Source organism: Morus notabilis, unplaced genomic scaffold (genome assembly GCF_000414095.1).
Source record: "Morus notabilis unplaced genomic scaffold, ASM41409v2 Scaffold135, whole genome shotgun sequence".
Taxonomy (NCBI): Eukaryota; Viridiplantae; Streptophyta; class Magnoliopsida; order Rosales; family Moraceae; genus Morus; species Morus notabilis.
This window is the reverse complement of record NW_010367319.1, coordinates 234,632-259,113: the sequence shown is the minus strand read 5'-3', so window position 1 is coordinate 259,113 and position 24,482 is coordinate 234,632. Positions and strand designations below refer to the sequence as shown.

The window sequence follows — 24,482 nt, the reverse complement described above, 5'->3', positions numbered from 1 at the left end:
GAGAGAGAGAGAGAGTTAGAGAAACAACTTATAGTCCTAAGTAGATAATAATCCTCGTACTCTGGATTCCCACATTGTGACTATTTTGTCGCTCTCTGAATCACATTTTACTTTCTTTGTTGGGAAATTAGATAACGGGTTGACTACAAAAAGTTCCCTTTATTTCTTTAATTTTTCTTTTCTTTTTTTTTTCTTTTCCAACTTAGCTCTCACTTTTGGAAATTAAAACTTAATAGCGTTGGGTGCGAGAGGTTCTAATGTTTCGCTTGAACAACTCTTTGTTTAAAGAGGATATCACTACCACAAACCAAAAAGGCAACAAAAAACATGAATTCGTGGTCTAGTGACTACTAAGAAATACCAAGAAAAATTGACTTTATTGACATGATAGAAAAACTTAAAATACAACAAGTAATATGATTAACAAATGTTTTCAGCCAAAAACAGAAAAGAAAAAAACAAATATATGATTCTCTCCAATTCCATAGAAATGGATAAACAAAGATGGAACATGCATGACTTTGTAAATTTGAAACACTCGGGGCATTTCCACTTGTCTAGCGGTTTTTGTACCTCCATTATATGTACATCTCTCATGACTGAACTCAAAGCTAAATCTTGATCACTAAACAGGAAAATGATTTTGAGAAGTAGTGTACTATGTCTGAAAGTGGATGAGAGAGAGTGAGAGGTAGACAGGAGAGAGAGAATATGGATATAATAAATGCATATACTATAGAAAAAGCTTTCTTATATTACAACAAAAGAACGCCTAGTTGGGAAAAAAAAAAAAAAATGGAACAATGAATCTATTTCCTATCCCCTAGCTTAAAAAAAAAAAAAAATCTATTTCCTATGTTCTTTGCACTCCACTATGGCCACAGTGAAGGAAAAATGCACCCCTATAAACAATACATTGTACATCTATATAACTTATGTACACCGGCAAAGCAGACGCACCTGTACCAAAGCAGAACATATCGCTTCTTTCCTGACAGCAAAATAACAAAGAAAAAGCCGCTACCCCATTGCATAAAGATTGAATGAATCATGAACCCGATTCATGGGCCCAAAAAGCATCTGGATCTGGACAGAACAGTGAATAATCTTCGATCTCTAAATTTGCTATATGCCAGTCAACGAAACGAGCTTGTATTATCTTGAACAACAGTAGAATAGTAGGCAAAAGCCACCATTTGTCATCCTCCCTGAAGGCAAGTTCAATCAAAAGCTTAAGAGATGGTTAAGCAGAAGAAAAGGAATCAATATTTGAATCTCGAGTCTTGACCAAACAAAACTGAGAAAAGAAAACGATAGAGTTAAGAAACCTTAACTATCCCAATCAGTACAAAAGGAACATATAGAGATATTTTGATTTGATGCAATTTAACCTTAAAAAATATTACCATTTAAGGTTAAATTGCAGTGAATAAAAACAAATATATTTATATACACAGATACATATATCCATAAGTTGAAGTCTTGAAGACAGACAAACGTATGCGGTTAATAAGCGGAAGCTTCTATTTCCATATTGATTGGGAAGTAAAAAGTTCAATTCTCACCTTCTTAGGTTCCGTGAATTTGCCTTATCAGGAGGTTGGAAAGAGGAAAATCCATAATGACAAATGCCATAAATAAACGCAACAGCCTACAAAGGTCAAGGGTGAGTTTATCATATAATGTTAACAAATAGGCATAACCATAATACATCCAAACAACTAAAACATTTAAACCTTTGCAAAATCTCTGAACAAGTAATTGCAAACTCTCAAGCTTTACATCAGTTAAAACATTAACGCCAAATATTTTGATAATGAATCATCCAAAAAACATTAAGGAATATTCTTAGCCACTTCACCTGTTGACCATATTATGCAGAAGGAAATTAAGTCTTTGTGTTTTATACTTTAATTATGTTTAGGGAGTTGTTTGTCTTTCCATATTTCTAGTCATCACTAATGTAGTGGTTCATTGCACGTTATGGTGCATTGAGTGTCTTGTTTGGGGTTTCTTAAGTGTTTCATGGAGTCTAAGGGCTAGTTTTAGTTATTTAAAGCAAGTCATTCTAGGCTCAGAGAAGACAAATTATGAAAGAACATCACCTACAGGAATCTATTTCCTTTTATTTCAACCATTGAGGTTTTCCCCCAGGATTTCCTATTAAAATCCAGGCTCCAACGGTGTTTGGAGACTGAAGTATTTACTGGTCGTTTCATTTCTCTAATTTACATCACCAAAAGGATAAGAGAGCTCATGGAGAATCAGAGCAAGATATGGGGAAAACAGAGCTGTAGTTTCAGCAGTGTTAATATCTTTATGTCAATTATATGTTTCAATTTTTCTCTGGCAAGTTTAGCAACTAGTTAAAATTTTCATTGTTTGCTTCGCTCGCAACTAGTTGGGCAAATTAAGTATTGGAAGTTCCTTAATCAGAGTGGCATGAAGAAGTAAAAAAACTATGTTAGGTGAGGTTTTCACCAATCTTCCTACCCTGTCTTTATCAACATATACTTTGTCTACAAAAAAGCACAAGGAGCTCAAGAAGACTGTTGGTTCATGATTTAGCCACGTGTAATACTACTTATAGCAGTTCTTTTTTTTTTTTTCTGAATATTTTGTGCAGCAAGCATTCCTTCCTATTAGGAAAATAAGTGGCATCCTACTAGAAGTAAATGTACAAAAAGAAAACTAGCTGATGATATCAAAATCCATTCAAAACTTACAATATTAGATAGAGATGTCGAATTCCACAATGCATAAACACGAGCAAGCGAAGCTCTTCTAGGTTCCTTACTGAATAAGGCGTTCAGCCCAGCTGGGAATGGAGAAAGGAGGGATAGAGGAAGTATAAGCAAGATAGCAAGGAAAGCTCCAAGAGAAACCCAATAGAATTGTAGCAGTGTAAGAAGGGTGACAAAAAGATCTGCCAAAAGCATGACCGTAATCAGCAGCTGCAGAATTTCCTGAAACACCAAGTTGGCATCAGATGGTGTTAGTTTTAAAAACTGATCAGCATATAGCAGAGGTGGCACAAGAGATCTCCTTGAATTACCTGACGACCAACAGGTCTTGAATTATGCAGTATGAGAGAAATTGGAAAGAGATAGTCTCTTCTAAAATCCAGCGATCTCAAAGTAGTATCATTTATAAGACCCCCATTAATTCCTCCCGTGATCTTTTTGATAGACAATGCATGACCTATATATGGCAAGCTCTGGTGCGACTGCTTCAAAATTGTTCTTGCACTTGAAGTATTGGTCCTTGCATATGGATAAAATAGACTAAGTCAATAACCTTTTAAACAAACCAATATATAGAGGCTTATTTTTTTCACACAAAAAAAAAAAAAAAAGATCCTTTAAATGATGCGATACTTGTTATGTGCATTCACAATGGGACTAGTTGCTCTGTACTTTTTGCCCAAAAAGATATTGAATGCACTTAGAAGTCCAACCCCAAAAATAATGATAGAAACAAAAGAAACAAACAAGCAAACAGAAATATTTATCATAATTCATAATCATCATCAATATTATTATTGCCGTTCCATTACAATTTAAACCGGTCTTCTTCCACTAAATAATTAAGAGTGCAGTGCAGATTCCTAAAAAGCACAGAAAATGCCATGCCGTGCAAGTCTCAGTAGCAAGAAAACACATTTTGCAATTCAACTTATGATTTTCTCCCCATCATCACAGATCAAATGAAATAGTATAAAGGTAAGCTAAAGACTGGAAATTACCAATTCACCAAGAAGAAACATAATTTGAAAGGGAAAAATTTTATATTTGTTCTTTTTCAATGGATGAATGAAGTTGGTGTTCAGTCTTGGAATTTCCAAATTCTCAATAAATTAGTCAAATAAGCAGACGTTGGTGCAAATGTATTAAGTAGATAGATGCTCTTTCCTAAGCAGTGTTGAAATTAATCGAGCTACCTTGGAGGTTCACTGTTGCTTCTATCAAATACTCCAGAGTGGTCCACATTTTGAAGAGGATAGTCACCCACTACTACCAATACCCCAAGCTGATAGTAACCAGAAGCCGTTGCTTGAAACCATCCGAGCTCAATTTTAACTCCATGAAAATCAAGTTGAGGGTTTGCATGGCTATTTATCCATTTAATAATGGGGATTAGGTGAGAACGAATAGATCCATGCCTCACTGTTCTCAACTGAGCATTCATACCAGCAACCAGGCGATTCCAAACAGTTGCTGGAACATGCTGTCACGAAATAATGTACGTTTTTGTCAGAAAGAAGTACTCAAAGTATTATTGAGAAATTTAATCGAAGGATAAGCAAAGACCTGCCCAATGAGATTGGTCAACAATGTGTCGCTGTGAACATTGTAAGGTGACATGTAGCTTCCATCCCCACCAAATATTATGCACATAGGAAATCTCTTCTGTATGATGGATACCATGTCTACACGTTTCTCATCACCACCAAGGAAAAAATCAATGTACGCCACCATCAAGTCTGGAGTTGCTCCAACCTACATTATTTGTCATTCTATGAATATAATAAAAGTAGATTAAATGGTACCTAATCCAAACCACTACGTAAATCTGAACTTGGGATGAATTTTTAAATAGGGATGTTCTCGCAGACTAACAATAGCTACCGAGTAGCAACACTTTTTCTCTCATGTGTCAGCTGTAGAAAAAAATGAGATGATCAAACTTGGTGTTTATTTTGTATAATAAGGCCAAGTCAAATGCAATCTGAGTCCATGTGTTATTTTAAGGCACATTAATGAATGGCCAAGAAGGTTAGGACTACTGCAATAAGGTTTCAAATTTTGAAAGCTGAGTGGATTCATTTTTTTCGCGTTCTTTTCCTTTTCCGATTGAGAAAAAAAAAAGCTATATTTTCCTTTTTCAGTCTAAAATAAACCTCCTACAAACTTTTGATAGATTAAAAAGAGAAAAGATCATAATATGAACCTTCATCCCTTTGTATAATGCTCGAGATCTACAGGAGCGGAGACATGAATGATCATATTCAGATTTGACAAATTCCTGAAGCTGGTGAACTTTACTTCGACGGCGCCACTGTTTCCAGGACCAGGCACAAGGATATGCAAGAACTGATAGAATACTATGCACTGATCCTTCCCACCAATCATAGGCAGTGACAGAGTTGATCTCATCAATAAATCTGTTAAAAGCATCTTCATACCTGTTGTCCAAAGAGGATAAAAGCATAAACACATAGTTTGAGACTGTTGAGAGAGTAATTGTAAACGGATGGAAGGATCAAATAAATCCTTGAATCCGTGGTGGTTATGAGTTTCCTATTCTATGGGTTAAGACTTTTTCCTCTCCCGGTTGTCTATTTCTTAAAATAGGGTAAGTTGACCCCCTATATTAAATGAGAAATATTCTCTCATTACATCAGGAAATAACAAGGTCAACCTTGTAGCATAGCTGTCCAGGTCTGTAAAACTGCTATAAGAGGAGCAGTGATGTATCCGAAAAACATAAGCTGAAATAATAAGAGGTTTCCTCAGTTTTACTCTCATTTTCTAGATGGTATCAGAGCCATTCTTTCGAATATCCTAACCGCCGTTAATCAGCTACAATGGCGAGTGACAAACGGGGATCCTCCACCTATTCGGAAGTAACCTCAGGCCATGACAGCAACAGCAATGCAAGCGCTGGGGGAATAGCAGACAACAATATTGTTCAACCTATCACTGGCCATAAATTGAATGGTAGCAATTACATTCAATGGTCACAATCCGTCATGATGTTCATCGGTGGAAAAGGAAGAGATGATTTTCTCACTGGAGCAGCGGTGGCTCCCCACAAAACTGATCCACAGTACAAAACTTGGAAGGCTGCCAATAACATGGTTATGTCATGGCTAATCAATTCCATGACAAATGAAATTGGAGAAAACTTTTTCCTCTATGAAACAGCCAAGGAGATTTGGGACGCAGTTAAGGAGACCTACTCCAACAATGAAAACACTTCACTATTGTTTGAAGTGGAAAGCATACTACATCATCTACGCCAAGGGAATATGTCGGTGACTCAGTACTTTAACACACTGACTGGGCATTGGCAGCAGATAGATTTATATGAGGAGCTTGAGTGGAAGTGTCCTGATGATGGTTTAAAATACAAGAAGATTGTGGAGAAGAAAAGGGTCTATAAATTTCTGATAAGACTCAACAAAAACCTAGATGAAGTCAGAGGAAGAATCATGGGCCAGAAACCTCTACCCAACATTCGAGAGGTATTCTCCGAGGTTAGGAGGGAAGAAAGCTGCAAGAAGGTGATGCTGGGTCCACAGTCCACTCCACAAAACTTACTGGAACCATCTGCACTGGCTGCAAGAGGAAGTATGCCAAACAGCAACAACAAAAAAGGGCGCCAATGGTGTGATCATTGTAGGCGTACAGGGCATACAAGGGAGACATGCTGGAAAATACATGGCAAGCCAGCTGATTGGAAGCCATCAAGACAGCAAAATGATAGGGAGAGCCGAGGAAATACTGCTACAACCGAGGAGAATTCCAGCAAACCTGAAGTCACCTATTTCAGCAAAGAACAGTTGGAAGCCTTACAGCAAATGTTCAACCAAGCACAAATCAATTCCTGCCTCAAATGTAATTGGTACCGGATCATTTGCTCAAAAAGTTAACAATCCACTTGCATTGCATGTTAAACAAGAAACTACTCATCAATGGATTATCGACTCAGGGGCAACTGATCACATGACAGGAGATGCAAAACTATTTACCTCCTTTAGCCCTAGTAATGGCAACCCTACAGTAAGGATAGCCAATGGGTCACTGACCAAGGTGGCTGGCATAGGTTCAATTACCATTGCAAAGGATCTAATTCTTCATTCTGTTCTATTGGTGCCCGATATAGATTGCAATTTGATATCTATTAGTAAACTCACTGAGGACATGAATTGTGTTACTAAGTTTCTTCCTCACATGTGTGAATTTCAGGATTTGAGTTCGGGGAAGACGATTGGCAATGCTAAGAAGTGCTCGGGACTCTACCTCCTCAATGTCAATGATCATGACCAACCCAACAGTCGCGTGCCTTCAAGTCAGTCCCATATTTATGTTGATTCAGCTATTAAGTCCAATAATGAGAATGCAATTATGTTATGGAACCATAGACTAGGTCACCCAAACTTTATGTATCTTGAGAAAATGTTTCCCGCGTTGTTTATCAATAAAAAGGCAAGTATGTTCAACTTTCAAAACATACTTGAAGTACCTATGTTCCTCATCACTATACACCATCCCATCCCTTCACAATAATTCGCAGTGATGTGTGGGGGCCATCTAGAGTTAAAGATATAACTAGGTCACGATGATTTGTGTCATTCATGGATCATCATACAAGAATCACTTGGGTCTTCCTTATGAAAGGAAAATCAAATGTAGAGAAGATATTAAAAAAATTTTAATAATATGATCCAAACCCAATTTCAAACAAAGATTCAAATACTCATGACTGATAATGCCGGAGAATACTTCAAAAACACTCTAGGAGATTACCTGATTTCCCAAGGTATTATACACCAAAGTTCCTGTGTTGACAAGGTATTATACACCAAAGTTCCTGTGTTGACACCCCACAGCAAAATGGGGTTGCAGAAAGGAGAAACATACATCTCTTAGAAGTCACAAGATCCATAATGTTTGCCTCTAACACTCCAAAATTTCTCTGGGAGAAGCAATCCTTACAGCAGCATATTTGATCAATAGAATGCCTTCTAGGATTATAAAATACAAAACACCTTCCCAAGTGCTACTTACAGCTTTCCCTAACAGCCGAATTATATCCACAATCCATGTTAAAGTATTTGGGTGCACTTCCTTTGTCCATATTAATCAACACCGAATGGGAAAACTTGACCCTAGAGCTGTTAAGTGTATATTTGTTGGATACTCTCCACATCAAAAAGGGTATAAATGTTATTCTCCCACTACCAACAAATTCTACACCACCATGGACGTTACATTTTTTGAACAAGTGCCATTCTATCCCAAGCCTGCTATTCAGGGGGATAGGGAATTCATACAGGAATATCAATTTTGGAATGATGATGACACAACTAGCCTTGAGTGGTCCCGGGAAATATCCAATGACATAGATGGCTCTCACACTAACCTACAATTTCATCAAGATACACCAGAACCTACTCCTGATCCTAGTCCTAATTCTTGCTCAAATGACCAAAACACAACTCAAATTTCATGTCAATCTCAAGACCATCCAATTCCCAACAAAGAACTCATTGTCTACTCGAGAAAGAAGAGAAGTCCAGGAGAGGTAGAGTCACAAGCTCTTCTGGAGAAAAACCAAGAATTCGAACCGAATTCAAGTACAAATTCATCAGGTAACACCAAACCCACCTCCATTAATAATGAGTTTATTGATGATGATCTTAATCGGCCTATTGTTGTAAGGAAAGGAGTCAAGTCATGTCCAAAGCATCCAATCTATAACTTTGTATCCTATCAAGGTTTATCATCGAAAATGCAAGCCCTGGTAACCAACTTGGATAACATTTAGGTACCTACCACCATTTCCGAGGCACTTAATCAACCAAAATGGAGAGATGCAGTTTGGGAAGAAATTCGGGCATTAGAGAAAAATGGTACATGTGTAAACACAGATCTCCCTCCTAATAAAAATCCAATTGGATGCAAGTGGATATTTGCCGTGAAATACAAAGAAGATGGAAGTGTTGACTAGTTTAAAGCACGCTTAATTGCTAAAGAGTTTACACAGTCATATGGAATTGACTATTAAGAAACTTTTGCTCTTGTAGCCAAACTCAATACTATTCGAATACTCCTTTCTTTAGCAGCAAGCTTGGATTGGCCACTACGTCAACTTGATGTAAAAAATGCCTTCCTCAACGGTGATCTAGCTGAAGAAGTTTATATGAAGATTCCACCAGGACTAGAAACACAATCCACAACAAATAAAGTTTGTAAGCTCTAAAGATCATTGAATGGACTCAAACAGTCCCCACGAACATGGTTCGATAGGTTCACTAGAGTGGTTAAACAATACGGATACGCTCAAGGGCAGGCAGATCACACGCTGTTTGTCAAACACTCCGAGGGAGGTAAACTGTCCATACTGATAGTGTATGTGGATGATATCATATTGACAGGAAATGATCTAAGTGAAATGGATGATTTGAAACGGATGTTGGCAAAAGAATTTGAAATTAAAGACCTCGGGAACCTTAAATACTTTATGGGAATGGAGGTAGCTCGATCAAGGAAAGTAATCCCGGTTTCTCAAAGGAAATATGTTCTAGATCTCCTGAAAGAGACTGGAATGATTGGGTGCAAGCTTGCAAGTACTCCTATGGACTCTAACACCAAGTTGGGATCTAAAGAAGATGGTGTTCCAGTAGATAAGGGGAGATACCAAAGACTAGTGGGAAAGTTGATATATTTGTCTCACACCAGACCAGATATTAGCTTTGCTATAAGCACAGTAAGTCAATTCATGAACGACCGTAGAGAGGAGCATATGGAGGCTGTTTATAGAATCCTAAGATATTTGAAAATGACTCATGGTAAGGGGCTATATTTTCAAAAGGGTTCAAGGAGAGACATAGTGATCTACACTGATGCTGACTGGGCTGGTTCAACACAGGACTGAAGATCTACATCTGGTTATTGCACCTATGTGTGGGGGAATCTGGTGACTTGGCGAAGCAAGAAGCAACCGGTGGTTTCAAGAAGCAGTGCAGAAGCAGAATTACGAGCAATGGCACAAGGAATATGTGAAGGTATTTGGAGTGAACGAGTTCTATAAGAATTGAAGATCAGCAGTGAAGGATCCATAAAGATGCATTGTGATAATCAGTTAGCCATCAACATTGCAAAGAATCATGTGCACCATGATAGGACGAAACATGTAGAAATTGATCGCCACTTCATCAAAGAAAAACTTGAAGATGGAAAATTTGAGTTGCGGTACATTCCAACCTTGTTGCAAACAGCTAATATTCTTACAAAAGCACTCAGCGGAAATGTCTTTGAAGAATTGTGTTCCAAGCTGGGCATGATCAATATATTTAGCCTAGCTTGAGGGGGAGTGTTGTGAGAGTAATTGTAAACGGATGAAAGGATCAAATAAATCCTTGAATCCGTGGGTGGTTATGAGTTTCCTATTCGTGGGGTTAAGACTTTTTCCTCTCCCGGTTGTCTATTTCTTAAAATAGAGTAAGTTGACCTCCTATATTAAATGAGAAATATTCTCTCATTACATCGGGAAATAACAAGGTCAACCTTGTAGCATAGCTGTCCGGGTCTGTAAAACTGCTATAAGAGGAGCAGTGATGTATCCGAAAAACATAAGCTGAAATAATAAGAGGTTTCCTCAGTTTTAGTCTCATTTTCTAGAAGACCAAATACAAATCATTGCGGCAATAACAGAAGAACATGATCCTTTCCAGTAGGCTATAGAGTGATCAGTATAGCATATACCCTTCTAGGAGTTATTTACTTACACTATTTCAATGATTGCATTGGGAGGCGAATAGGGAAGATGCCAGGGTTCTCTAAAAGTATTAGGACCCATAAAGTACATCCGGTGAACATGGCTTTGAGCTTCTTCAAATCTGGTTCCTCGCACCTATCATTCAAAAATGGAAAAAAGAAGCAAAAAAAAAAAAAAGGGTGCAGCACATAGTTAAACTTCACAGCTGGAAAATTCAACATAAACCGAAAAGGAGGAGTCATTGTTGAAAAAGAAAAGAAACGTAGACATACCTCAGACAGGGAAAGAAGATATGGGAAACGATTATGACTGTGTTCAATTGAACGTGAACTGTTATAAGAACCTGATCCCACGAATTTAGTCCTCAAAGTATTTAATAATAGAGCCAAAAGAACCAAAATGCATGACAGCAGAATAGCAAAAGGCCAGGGGCCTCCAAAAGTATAAACGAGCTCTTCAAGAGGAGTATAGCAATTTGGCATTCTATACTTGTCAGATATGCATTTATAGGGACAAGATGACTTAGTAACTCCGCCTGCAGAAAATTGTATGCAGCTTAATGTGAGGCAAGGCCAAGAAACAGCTATCAAAAAGGGAAATGGAGGCAAATAATGATACATCAAATTAAAACCAATATTTATAGATGTTACCTCGTACATATATGAACTCAGCACGACTTGGAATACGATCGAGTGCACAAGGAATGCAAAGAGATTCATCAGAGCCATCAGTATCTTTATATGTGCGGGCATTCCTGTAAAATTGAAAAATTATCATGAATACATAAGATTTTATGCAGAATACAGAAGGTGAATTAAATTTTGTTCATATGTGGCAAAGTGAAACAAACAACGTTGAAGTCTGAATTTAGTGACTAGAGAACCCGGTTTCTAGTCATTATAGAGCATGAAGAATAAGATGCCATTTTCATGGTTCCTTTTGCACTGAAATGTCACTTGTCCTCTCTTGGCTAGTGTGAATTTGTATAAGATTCACTATTCCCTACCAAGAAGCCCAAATTATGCCTCCCTGTTCAACATGTACTCTAAAAAAGCTTTGTCCTTGTACAAATTGAAAAATTGCAACTAACAGTCATTTGGAATTACAATTACTTCACTTTTCATACCAAACATGTGAAGCACAACTAAACAGGCAAGAAAACCTGGTTACTTCATTTGGAAGTAAAAAAACAAATATCACATAAGGTAAATGGAAAATACCGTGCAGAAAGTGCCGAAGAGGCCCTTGGGGCATTTTTTCCCAGTGATAGTGCCCTCTTCACCATAACGACCACCATTATTCCCAGCACCTCCGCTGAAAGTTATCATAATTCAAGAAGAAAATAAAATGATATTACTAAACCAATATACTTATGTGATTTTTTTTTTTTTGGGGATAAAAAACAAATATACTTATATGATGGCTGTATGTGTATATTGGTTATAGCTTGGCAAGATTATAGAACTTTGCAGTTGCATCGACTGGAAATATTCTGGCATTTCTTCTTTGTTAGCACTCATACTAGTAGTAATTCAATTATTCCACATCTCTACATATGAAGTCTTACCTACTGCTAATGGAGCCACTTATACTTGCAACAGGCACATATTCATCACCAAAATCAATCTTGGACCAATGGAAATGAACTCTACCACCCCCACCACCACCACCACCATGAGGACCACCATTGCCCCCAAGAACTGACAAATATGAGTTCCCTGCAAGCCTGAGCTCTTGAAGGAAAAGCAAGATTGTTCCCCCTGAACCTCCACCAACTCCGCCAATCACAGAACCATTACCGTTTCTTGTTGCTTTACCAAAGCTTTGACCATCAGCACTCAAAAATCCACGGATATCAAGCCCCAAGAGCGGCCACTGGATGGATCCCATCACTAGAAAACATAAACACAAATAATAAGCATGAAAGTGTAGTAAAAATGTGACTGAACATACATCAGTTAACATTAAAGGTTTAAATTTAACATAGGAAAAAAAAAAAAGAGAGAGAAAAGATAACATATGCAAAACCCCTTAAATTTTCTCCATTTTCACAAGAACATCAAACTACATGTTGATACCCAAACCTAATTGACCGCAGTTTAAAGGAGAAATTTCATGATTCAGAAGTTTCAACGTTTTTCTGGTTAGTGACCTTTCCCTAGATCCATCCATGTATTGGCCCGACTTCAGCCTATGGGCATACCTCATCAATTCAATTATCTTACATCCTTTTCATTTTTGTTTACTAAATTACATCTACATGCCAAAATATTAATAGACATTCTCTTTTTGGATTTAAGATGTAGTTGTTCTAGAAATGTTTACCAATCAATCCCCCTCCAACTACATTTATATTTGAGTGATTGGGTCCTTCAGCTCCACTTCCCAATTCACATGGAAGGTCCGCATTGCCATATTTATTGCCACCATTGCAAGTTTTCCCATTAAAAAAACCAGAACCCCCTCTTCCTCCATGTCCGGCACCACTACCAGCTCCATTTGAATAGTTTCCCTTCCCAATACCGTCGCTGCAACCTGAAAAATGGGGTTCCTAAGCAATAAGAAGCCAAAAACATGCAATTATTTTTGTGTTAAAACAATCTCTGCTGTGCCATTACCCAATTCAGATGCTGTCAGCAGACCATTGCTACCAATAGTAACAGTCCTTGCCCTGTGAATGTGGATGACACTTCCCTTGACAATACCACTGACAAGAAGGTCCTCAACACGGCAGATCTGTCAAAGGGTAAAAGAAATTTCATTTCAACAGCAATATTGCTAGAATTACATAGAATTCTTCTAAAAGCGACTAAAATGAAAAGTTGAAGCAACAAGACAAACACCAAGACAAGTAGTTAATGATGATGAAATTCATAATCAGAACACGAAGTCGTCATGAAGAATGGAAGGATTTATAACTGAAAGAAGACATGATTCAATAACATGTATTTTATGAAGGATATGTTGAGGTATCATGTAAGGGACATGGTTAAACCTAAAAGATGACATCATAATATAAGCTCAGAAAGAACTCCAAGCAATTACAAGAAATCGCTAAGAAATTAACTCTGCCAGAAAGTCCCTCTAGTCACTTCAAAGCACAATCTATACTGGCAATCAAATAATCACATGTCGTGAAATTGCTAAGAAATTAACTCTGCCAGAAAGTCCCTCTAGTCACTTCAAAGCACAATTTACACCGTCAATCAAATAATCACATGCCTAGATGACGGGTAAAAGACACGACCAAGAAAAGATGCCAGAGATGCATTGAACTGACAAGTGTCTGGCACAGTTGTAGAAGATGCAATACCCCGAGCAGACATACTGCCATACAGAACCCAAAAAGCTGCAGGTAAGTTCTAAGCGACCTTTTGAGAAGATTGTTCAACAAGTTTCACAACAAAATGTTGTACTGTTTCCAATGAAAAATTAAAATAATCATGGAAACAATGTTGATAATTACAACGGAATTAAAAAAGAAAACAAATTTCTGATTTGATACTTACTTGGATTGAAAAGGACAGCGTATAATTAACATGGCAATCATCAGGTGGAGTAATCAAATCCATTGGGCATGTCTGACTCTGACAAAGGGATTCTGTAATCCTGCGCCAATAAATTCAAAATGCAGCTTTCATCTCCTTAATTCAATAAATAACGCAGTTACATGAAAGCCCCAGATTTCAACTTACGTGCTTCTACTAGCATCATCATCCAAAGGAGCCTGAAGTAAAGCACCATGCCCAACCTGTCATGTGATCAGTTGCAAATCAGTTAGCTCTAAATCAGAAAATCCAAGAATATATTAGAAGTATTGTTGTTAAAGGACGATAGAATCGTACAAGCTAGCTGGAAATAAATGTCATGCTAAAGCATTAAGAAACAACAAGTTAAACATCTCTGGATGTCCAAAATGAAAGAAGCACTCTAAATTCTAAATTCTATTATCTTTTTCTTAGAAATCATGAAATTGACATTTCCAGATGTACAAAATAAAAGCAGCTTCGGTCTGAATGCAGTTTTTTATAGATTGTGAAATGTTAACCAAAAGTTAGTAACTACTACACGTAGCCGGCCATTTGCAAATTAACAGAATATTCTATTATTTGAATCTCAAGCATTCTACAAGAAAAAAAAAAAAAAAGAAAAAAAAAGGAAAACAGAACAGAATGTATGTGATGATGTGCACACAAAAAAGCTTGTACAGGAACATATCTACTGCTTGTTGTCCAATACATAGGAGAACTGCAACCATACAACAAAAATTACGTTAAAAATACAAAGATGTAAACGCATTATTTTATACTCTAATATCTTACAGTTATGTTATAAAAGAGAGACAGAGAGAGTCTCTGGGCCTGAATTGCATCACCATAACCAGTCAGCCTCAGCAGTCCCTGACCATAAACCCCCAAGTTTGCGTTTGAACAAATGACTGAATTTTGCTGCAATAGAAAAAGTTATTATTACTTTTTTTTTCTCTTTGCAAAAAAAAGAATCTATTAAGAAATAAGAAAAAATAAAGACAACAAAAGAACCACAGCTACCTAACCACAAAATCAGCCCAAATAAAGGCAGACTAAATACAAGGAATCAGTTACATGGGCTTCTAAATTTTCCAAGAACAAGATGATACATAAATCCAAGGCCTAATAAAAACAGTTGGTGATGTTTGAATCTTACCCTCAGAACAACCAGATTCCTGACTTCAAGTATTGAGGCCGGAACAACAGTTTTTCCACCACCATCAATTTGGATTTTAGAATTCCACATGAGTAACATCTTGACAGCAACCCTAAATGCACCAAAAACCTAAATTTGTGTATAGGAATCGTTTAGCTTGTGATAGAAAATTAGGGAGGGCTTTTGAGATTTGAAAATTATGCACAGCTCCATATACAAAAAAGGAAAATAAAGAAAAAGGCAAATAAATAAAGTAGAATAGATTTAATTGTTAATAATGTTAAATGTTGGATAAGTCAAGCAAAATGATACTATGTCAAGAGATATTTGATTAATGAATTTACTAATTTAGTTTGAGCAAAGAAAAGTATTTTTGCTTTGGCCCATTTAAGAAATTGGGAATAAGCTCATATTGGCTAGTTTCTTCATCTAATAGGTGAGGGATCAAAATGGATTTTATATTCAAATAATCTCTTTCCTTCTATTTTAATATTTTGGTCTTTACTTTGATTTGAATCTTCCTTTTACGAAAATACTGCCGGTTTTATTTTGAGCTCCCAGTCTATATGTTTTATATACAAATACGAATTTTACTTGAATGTATGCTTCATTACAGTTGGGAGTTTCTTTTGCCAGACCCAAGCCAAGAGAATTATAGTGGAGTTTCTTGATTCTGATTGCTGCTTGTCTTAAATTTGTTCAATTTGATCTTGGTTGATGTTTAATTATGCTGGTCCAACAAGACAACATGTCATTGCTCATTTTGCATTTAGCTTGTTTCAGCCTCATTATATTTGATAAATAGTGGATACAGGTCCTGAACAGTTAAACGAGGAAGATAGTGGGAGTTGGAAGTGCAACTAACCTTTATAGTGGAATCGCTCATCAACAGTTCTTCGGCAACAAGCTCAAATTCTGAGATGGGGTAGTTTGATAATCCAAAAATGATACTGCCTCCACGGTATAGACTAATTTGTCCTCTCACCTACATAATAAAAAGATTAAGGACGCATCCCATAAATTACATTTCAATATAAGGTATTCCGTAACAATGTACAAAAAGACTAATGTGAAAATTAATAATGCAGAAAGACATGGATATAAGTTCTACTCTCCCCATCTTAAAAAAAAATAATAATAAAAACAAAAAATAACATCCGCTCTCTTCAAACCCCTCCCAAAGGAGAAGAAAATAAATATGGGTCAAGACAGATATACGAAATAAACCATAAACATGAAAGCAAAATAAAAGGTCTAAAATGCAAACAATTTTAGCCTAATCTATGAATAATTCAAGGGCAGTTACTGCAGTGAGTATCTCTATCCAAAGAAAGAAAGTAATGCAAATAAAAAGAGTCCACTTCCAAGTTCTTTAATCTTAAAGAAAAATACCTAGGTCCTTTTTAGGCCTTAACTGCAAAGCCTTTGAAGACTTTCCATTTTCTTAGATGTTCTGATTTCAAAATATGTAATAGGGTGATTAGATCTTAGGAGATTGGGGGTTCTTTGGTGGTTTTTTATTCCTATCTTTTCAGTTTCTGTTTCTTTTCTTTTCTGGTTTTTGTTTTCTTGAGGACTCTTGTCCTCTTTCCTTTGTACTGCTTCCTTCCAGTATCAACCATCAACAAAGCAGTTTATTAGGGGAAAAAAATAATAATAAGATAAACCAACATAAGAAATGCTCCAAAGCCACTACGGAATGCATCCCAAAAAAGGAAAAAGTAAATAAATAAAATGAAAAACCAAAACAAAAGGCAGCTTCAGGAAACAGTGTCTAGATGAAACAAACCCCTAGTAGCACACTCTTATACAATATAACACGAACAAGAAATTTAATTAACTCATGAAATAAAAAATAATAGATGAGAAGAAATTTTGGCAACCTGAACTCTGGTCCATAGTAGTGGAACCAATACTTTAGCATTATTCTCCACAAAAACATGTGACCATAATGGGCTGGTGGGAAAATCGAGCAGAGGGGTTTCGCTTTCTGTTGTGACATTGTCATTACCAACTCTTAGACTAAGTAAATCTGCATTAAAATAGGTTCCAGCTGCTCCAGCATTCACCGGACAACCTATACTCAAACCACCTGGAACAAGAAAAGCATATCATGCAGAGTTGCACTTCATGGGGGAGACGATTATAACTACAAGCATAACATCAGAAAAGACAACCATTGTTGTATTCATCTTCGACAATCTCAAGATAACCAAGTTTGGTATGATTTGGTAAACTCCCAAATAAGCCAAAGGTAATTTCTTTCCTTCTATGCCTACTTTTTATTTGCAGCTAATGAACCCTAAATCCCAAAATAGTGTCATATAGGCCAAAAAGAAAGGAAACATGCACACAATTTTCTTAGAAGGGTAATTGAAAAGTAAAAAGGTAAAGAACCACAGAGATAGCTTGAGAGCAGGAAACTAAAGTAGAAGGATAACTATCAGAACTTACAAGAAGGAATCCAAATGAGGATATTATCGAGCGTACACTATCGATTTTATTTTGGATAAGGTTAAAGCGTTCACAAGCAGTGCTTCTAAGGGTAGTCAAAATAAAGAGAGCACAAAGTAAGAAGGGTGTAGTTCAAAAATTAAATGACATATTTCTTATTTGGCCAGTTTTTAACTCTTAAGTATGGATTATAGACATAAAGAAACATGGTTCATTTTGTAGTTATTCTTTTAGGCAAAGTCATACAGAAATCAAAGAAAAAAAGTCCATACTAACTAGCATTTGACAATTTCACTTATTCGGGTTAAGAACCAAAACTAAAAACTATATTAGAGTTTCAGCCACCAAGAAGTTTTCTTTAGGTACTTCCAATGAAATTGTTTCATAGTTGTTGGTAATTTAAGCATTAAGATTTATCCACAAAGTTGACAATTTCAGATAATTGCAATTTTTAGCAATATTAGAGGGAAACAATCAGATATTTAGAACTTTAGTAATCCTGGGCTCAACTACCAGATACAGATGTTTAATTGATACGAACCACGCACTGTAACTTTTAGATCATCTTGTATGCTGTAACAATCCAGAGAGATTCTTCCACCACCACCTCCACCCCATCCAGTCCCACCAGCTGCACTTATAGTTCCATATCCCTTCCTATGTGACAGGACACAATGCCAAAAAATTTAGGATGGAACTTAAAATGTGGACTGTAGTATCTACAATGCTTACAATACCATATCTGATAATGGGTGGTCCGTGATGAATAAATGCAGGAAAATTAATTGCATCATTTAGCATCAACAGTTCTATGGAAAATTTCAATGCACGCCACTAAAGTGAATATTTGATGGTATATTTTCAAGAGAGAAGATTCAGGACAGAGAGAATAGTTCAATCACTCTTGACACCACCATAAGTTCAGTAGTGTAACTTCTAAACTATGTAGTTCTACAAGAATGGGATTAGAATGAACAGGGAAGTGTATACTCACAGCTTTACAGCATGCACAAATATACTTCCACCGGATCCTCCTCCACCAGCTGACCCTCCAAAACCACCTTCTGCAGTTACAGACCCATTGATATATAGCATATCCTTTACTAAAAGTTTAACACGCCCTCCACCATTCCCTCCATATGGAGTATCAGGAGATGTTCTGCCACCCTTACTCCCATAACTCCATGGCTCAGACAATGAAGACCAAGCATACACATCACCACCCCAAAAACTTGTCTTATTATTTTTCACACAAGAAGCACCACGACCACCATGTCCTCCACCGGCACCTTCATAGCCAACTGGTGTGCCACTAGTTTGGGAAGGTGGTAAGCCTCCCAATGATGTTGTATTTATAGAAGAATTATAACCCATAGTCAGATTGGAAGCTAAGAAAACTACAGAACCGGCAACAACTGTTGCATTCTGGCCAATATTAACATTGCCAGACAAGTTAAATGTAATTGTACAGCCCTCAATGGGGCACACAATGGACACATCAGAGAGTATCTCCAGGTTTCCAGTACCATATACATAGAGATCGGAATCCCAGTTTAAGTTTGAATGTAGCAAACAGGTGGTGTTAAGTGACCCAACACCTTCTAGGTCTTCACAAGACACTGAATCGAATAATGAGGATGATAAAGTTGGAACTTGCTTATGGATTGTGGTGCTGATTTGAGAACCATCATGAATATGTAACTGAGAGTCAGGTGACCATTTGTCCAATCTTGTGTCTTGGCTTGCATACTGAACTGAACTAAAAGAAGGGGTAAATATATAGAGATATCCCACCAGAGTGAACCACCAAAGATATTTTTGACTTGGTGAAGGATGCATCAGCACTCACGGAGATCAAATTCAAAAAAATCGTTTATATACATGAGGAACTGCACTTGAATCCAGTATTTTCAACTTGTCAAACCAAGCAGTGGCGTTGTACAATTACTACCAAAATATTGACTTCCTCAGTGTGTGATCAGCTACAATGATTGTTTCACCATTTTAACATTCCTGCTGTCATATGTATTGAATCTTATCTGCAACTAAACGAAAAAATAAATGTAAGATAAACAATATGATCAAATATGGTGGATAAGAATCTTCCTTTCCAAATAGCACTTAAATCCACAGTGTCAGATTGACCTCCAAAAATTTACCTAATCTTAACAAAAATTTCCCACGGAAAAAACCGGTGAACCAAAACAAAAAAATAGAGGTAAAGAGAACCAATAAATGTACCACTACAAAGGATAGTGTCAGGTATAGTTTGACTAGAAGTCTGTTCTTTCTTTTATAGAATATAATTCCAACTACTCTAGAAACTAGCTGGTCAACGTGAGTGATGAGTCCAACTATATCAGAACTGTTACAGACACTGTTACACGTATTTTTCAACTATTCAGCTGCTTAATCTTCACTTTTGATTATGTTACTCATAAAGATTAACTGTCTTCTTGTCCATTCCACCTAGCAAGCCATGTCCAATTCCTAATACCGCTAGTCTGTTCAGCACCCAAAAGCGGAGAACATACACAAAATTTGTGTCCTTAAGGATTAGAAGTATTGAACTTGAGTCCAATTATTATGAAGCTACTTCAAGAAATCCTTTATCAGAATTATGGCTTACACTTACATACAAACTCTTTGCTTATACATTATACTGCAAAAGCATATATCAATCCCTTTTTCTTCTCTTTTCTTTTCACAATTCCATGTGCAAACACAAACTTTTAGTAATTTTCTCTCCACGGCATTGATCAAACTCAAACACAACTCCGATGCTCAAACCAAAACCAATTGAAGAATCATCCAAGCAAAAAATAAAAAAATCCAGTCCAGCATGTAATGCCGACGAACTCACTTCCTATATATATATATATATATATATACAAATACAGTATATACACACGCATACATACACATCAATCGAAAAAAAAAAACAGAGCAATAAAAAAACAAAAAAGAAAAAACCAGAAAGAATAAAAACAGGCAAGAGATCGGCCACTTTCAATTTCCAATCTCCACATTTCACGAACAAAAATCGAGCTTCAAACTTCAAACTCACCACAGTCTCATCCGATGCTTCAAAATCTCAAACTACTCCGATCAACAACCGCGAAATCAAAGCAAAACAGAGTATTAAAAAAAAACATTACCGTTTGGCAAGCCGGAAAAGGAGCGAGAAAATCACGGCACTGGAGAATTGAGCTGAATCTGGAGGTGGTGAAGGAAGACGCTTCGCTGTCGAAGACACTTTCTCAATCGTGGTAAGAATCTGGGGGGGAAATGGTTTCCGCTTTGTCTCTTTGCTTTTGCCTTTGCTTTTCCTTTTCCGTTTTTTTTTTTTAGCTTTAAATAATAATCGAAAGAGTCGGAGAAGAGAGAGAGTGAGAGTGAGAGAAAGAGGCTACGAGTCGAACCAACGTCTGCATAGCTGGACTGCAGTGAAGATTAACGCGTGTGAAAAAACTGTACGTATGATTGGAACTTCCTTTCCTTTAATACCCTTCTTTTCGCCGCTATATTACGAGATTGCCCTAGGTGATTACGTTTTTATTGGCCCTTTTAATTAATGAAATGAGGGTGAAAAACGAAAGCTGATTTGTGACACACTATCGGTTGATAAGTTTACACGTACGAAAGTAGTTTTATTATGGACAATGTAAATTAAGATTCTTTTTTTGTCTTATTTAGAAATAGTCAAACGGGTGTTTATTTTAATGTTACAAATAATTCATTTCCTGGACCGTCAAAGATCTTAGGATTTTAATTAAATCTATTAGATTTATATAATATCTAATTTTTTAAAGTAGACCTAATTTTGATGCCATTTTGACGTGATTTATGTTTACAAATGTATTATATTTATGGAAATATTTTATCCTAAATATTTTATCAACAAATATTTATCTTTCACGTAATTATTAAGAGAGAATGTGTTTGCTAACGAAATGCATTTCTCAATTTTCTTTTTTATGTTTTTTTTCTTTCTTTGTACTTTTGGTTTGTGTCCTCTTTTTTTCCTTCTCTTTGCTTTTTTCTTCTAACATTTTTTTTAAAATGAGTTTTTTAAGTAATCTCTTTTCATACAAATTTTTTTTAAACTCTCTTCCTATATTTGCAAAACGTCTCGTAAGTTGATTTTTTCTTTTACTTTCTTTCATTTTTCCTATCTATTTTCTTTTTCTGTCTTCTCCTTCTTTTCATTATTATTTTGTTTGTCTTATTATATATTCTTTCTTTTTTTTTTCTCTCCAAATAAGATTTTAATAAATATATTTTTTATTCTTATTTATAGAATCTTGCGTGCATATATTCACGATTTCAATTAGTTAGCATATGAAAATAAACCGCTCATCTCATCCATTAAACTAAGATCACATCATATCCAGTCATTTTTAACGGGTGAATTTGAATTAAAGAAAATCATAAACGGGTTGAACTTCTTTTTCTAATTGCTTAACTAACCTAATCTTCACTTCACCTACTACGCTTTGGTTTCTAGTGGTTTTTTTTTTGTTTTAATATGTTCTCTAGTACATTATTGTACCTTATCCACTTTCTCTTTTTCTTTAATACATTGTAATCAATAATGGAAATTTATAAAAATTACAAGTTTAATAATATCCTTAAAATATTTCTTTTAAAAAATTCTTTAAAATTGGTCCCCCGCCCCTCCCCCCTCCGATAAGCCCATCTTCCTTCAAAAAAATTAAGTTTTTGTAATTTGTCCACGGTGTGCCCCATTTAAGAAAGGATCATAGTTTTCTTATGTAAAGAAATCATGTATTTTTCATTTTTTTATGTAATTTTCTTTAACAATTTGAAGCTCACTACTAGAGATTATTGCACAAAATTTTGCAAAGAACCTTTTGTAGTATGTTTGGTTAAGAAAAAATAGGAAACATTCCAACTTTTCAAAATTTATATCAAAACTTTCTATAATAGATATGATAACATCTTTAATTTGAAAAATAGTAGCTCACTTCACAGACTAGTTATTATTAAGAAAAATAGGCCATGAACTGGGTATTACAATATTATTTGGGGTAAATTTATTAAATTTTCACGAGAAATTGTGCTCCAAATTTATATCAAAATCCTAAGAAAGAAAGTATTATTCATCATTTGTTTTTTCACATCTTGCCAAAAAATTCTTCAAATAAAATAAAATAAGTTTTGTTTACAATAAAACAAAAGGAAATTAGATTTTTAGTAAGTAAGGAAATTAAGATGAACAGAAAAAAAAAAAAAGGTCACTAAAAAACTACTTATTTCTGTATTTTTTTGGAAAAAAATAATCAAAATATAAAAATAATCAAACTACTCACACGTTAGTAATAACATGATCTTGCATCCTAAAGGGTAAAACTGTTATTTGCCACATGAACAGTGTTAATATACATTGGTACATCTGTACAACTTCTCCAACCGTTTTCATTCGCCCTTTTTCCTTGAGCATGTGGGTCCCACGCTCCCGCTCCCGCTCCAAGCTGTCGAACGCTTTTCCCGATGTCCTAACGTGCAGCAAAGCATTTGAGTGCAGCCTACACAGCATCCCATGAAAGCACGTGCTTAATCACGTGACTTCTGTTTGGAGTTTTTTTTTTTTTTTTCCTCGAGTCCCGACCTTTTTTTCCTTCCCGTTTTTCACACGTTAATTAATGCATTATGGGTAAAATCATTTTGAGACCGTGCTATATTAAAAGTATTTTCTTTTTTATTTTAAAATATATTAATAGTATTTTCAGAGAGAAAAAGTATTGCTACTCCATGGTACTGATCACAATAATTCGAGTCTCGAGTTGCTTTCAAAAATAAAGAATAAAAAATAATTTTTGACAATAATTGTAGTTGTCACATTGTAGGTTTTTCGGGTCGTATATTATTAGTTACTTCACGGTTAAGTTGTAGTATCATGAACATCATATTAGGTCATATTATGAATGAAAACGTAACAAAGTATTAGTCAAAAAAAATTTGCTATGGTTAACCAATTTACTGATTAATAGCAATATCCTTAGGCCTTGTGACATTTTGTGATGTGAGAGAAATGAAACATATGAGCGACAGGAAAAATCCCAAATAAATGGTTAGTGTTCCATCAACCACGGTATTAGATCGTTTAGGAGGTCTCTCATTTTTCTCATTTTCAATAAATCATTTCTTACTGTAATACTATTAAAAAAAATTTGTGAAATATCTCCTACGATACACTACAACAAAAAAGGCCATTTGCGACGACATTTTTTGCGACGACAAATGTCGTCGTAAATAATAAAATATTTTTGACGACATGTCGTCGCAATTACTCTCCGTTTAAAAAAATAATCATATCATCGCTAATAACCTAAATGTCGTCGCAAATAATTTTAGAGCGCAAATTTTAATGGTGCGGATTTTTGCCGCCAAGGTAATCCATTTTTTGCGACGACATTTTCCCTTTATTTGCGACGACTTTGTCGTCGCAAATAAATGGAAAATGTCGTCGCAAATAATTTTAGAGCGCAAATTTTAATGGTGCGAATTTTTCCCGCCAAGGTAATCCATTTTTTGCGACGACATTTTCCCTTTATTTGCGACGACTTTGTCGTCGCAAATAAATGGAAAATGTCGTAGCAAATAACCATTTTTCCCGCGATGAGGTTTTTGGTGAAATCTTGAAAAGATTATTTGCGACGACAAAGAGAAAAAGTCGTCGCAAATAACATGAAATTATTTGCGACGACTTTGTCGTCGCAAATAAATGGAAAATGTCGTAGCAAATAACCATTTTTCCCGCGATGAGGTTTTTGGTGAAATCTTGAAAAGATTATTTGCGACGACAAAGAGAA

The 24,482-nt window shown here is 35.9% G+C and overlaps 1 protein-coding gene across 1 annotated transcript; it reads right to left on the bottom strand.

The window, feature by feature from the left end:
• Nucleotides 1–495: 495 nt before the first annotated feature.
• On the bottom strand, nt 496–20,964 carry LOC21406117. Its single transcript, XM_024174893.1, is given in 24 exon segments — nt 496–1,208; nt 1,566–1,651; nt 2,727–2,966; nt 3,056–3,263; nt 3,941–4,227; nt 4,311–4,499; nt 4,951–5,185; nt 10,517–10,641; nt 10,779–11,041; nt 11,157–11,251; nt 11,253–11,260; nt 11,727–11,820; nt 12,074–12,398; nt 12,832–13,041; nt 13,125–13,242; nt 14,016–14,115; nt 14,202–14,257; nt 14,829–14,954; nt 15,193–15,321; nt 16,058–16,177; nt 17,076–17,284; nt 18,188–18,303; nt 18,641–19,691; nt 20,805–20,964. Coding segments are annotated over 23 exon segments (4,344 nt in total). The 5' UTR covers nt 19,486–19,691; nt 20,805–20,964; the 3' UTR covers nt 496–1,048.
• Between the last annotated feature and the right edge of the window lie 3,518 nt (nt 20,965–24,482).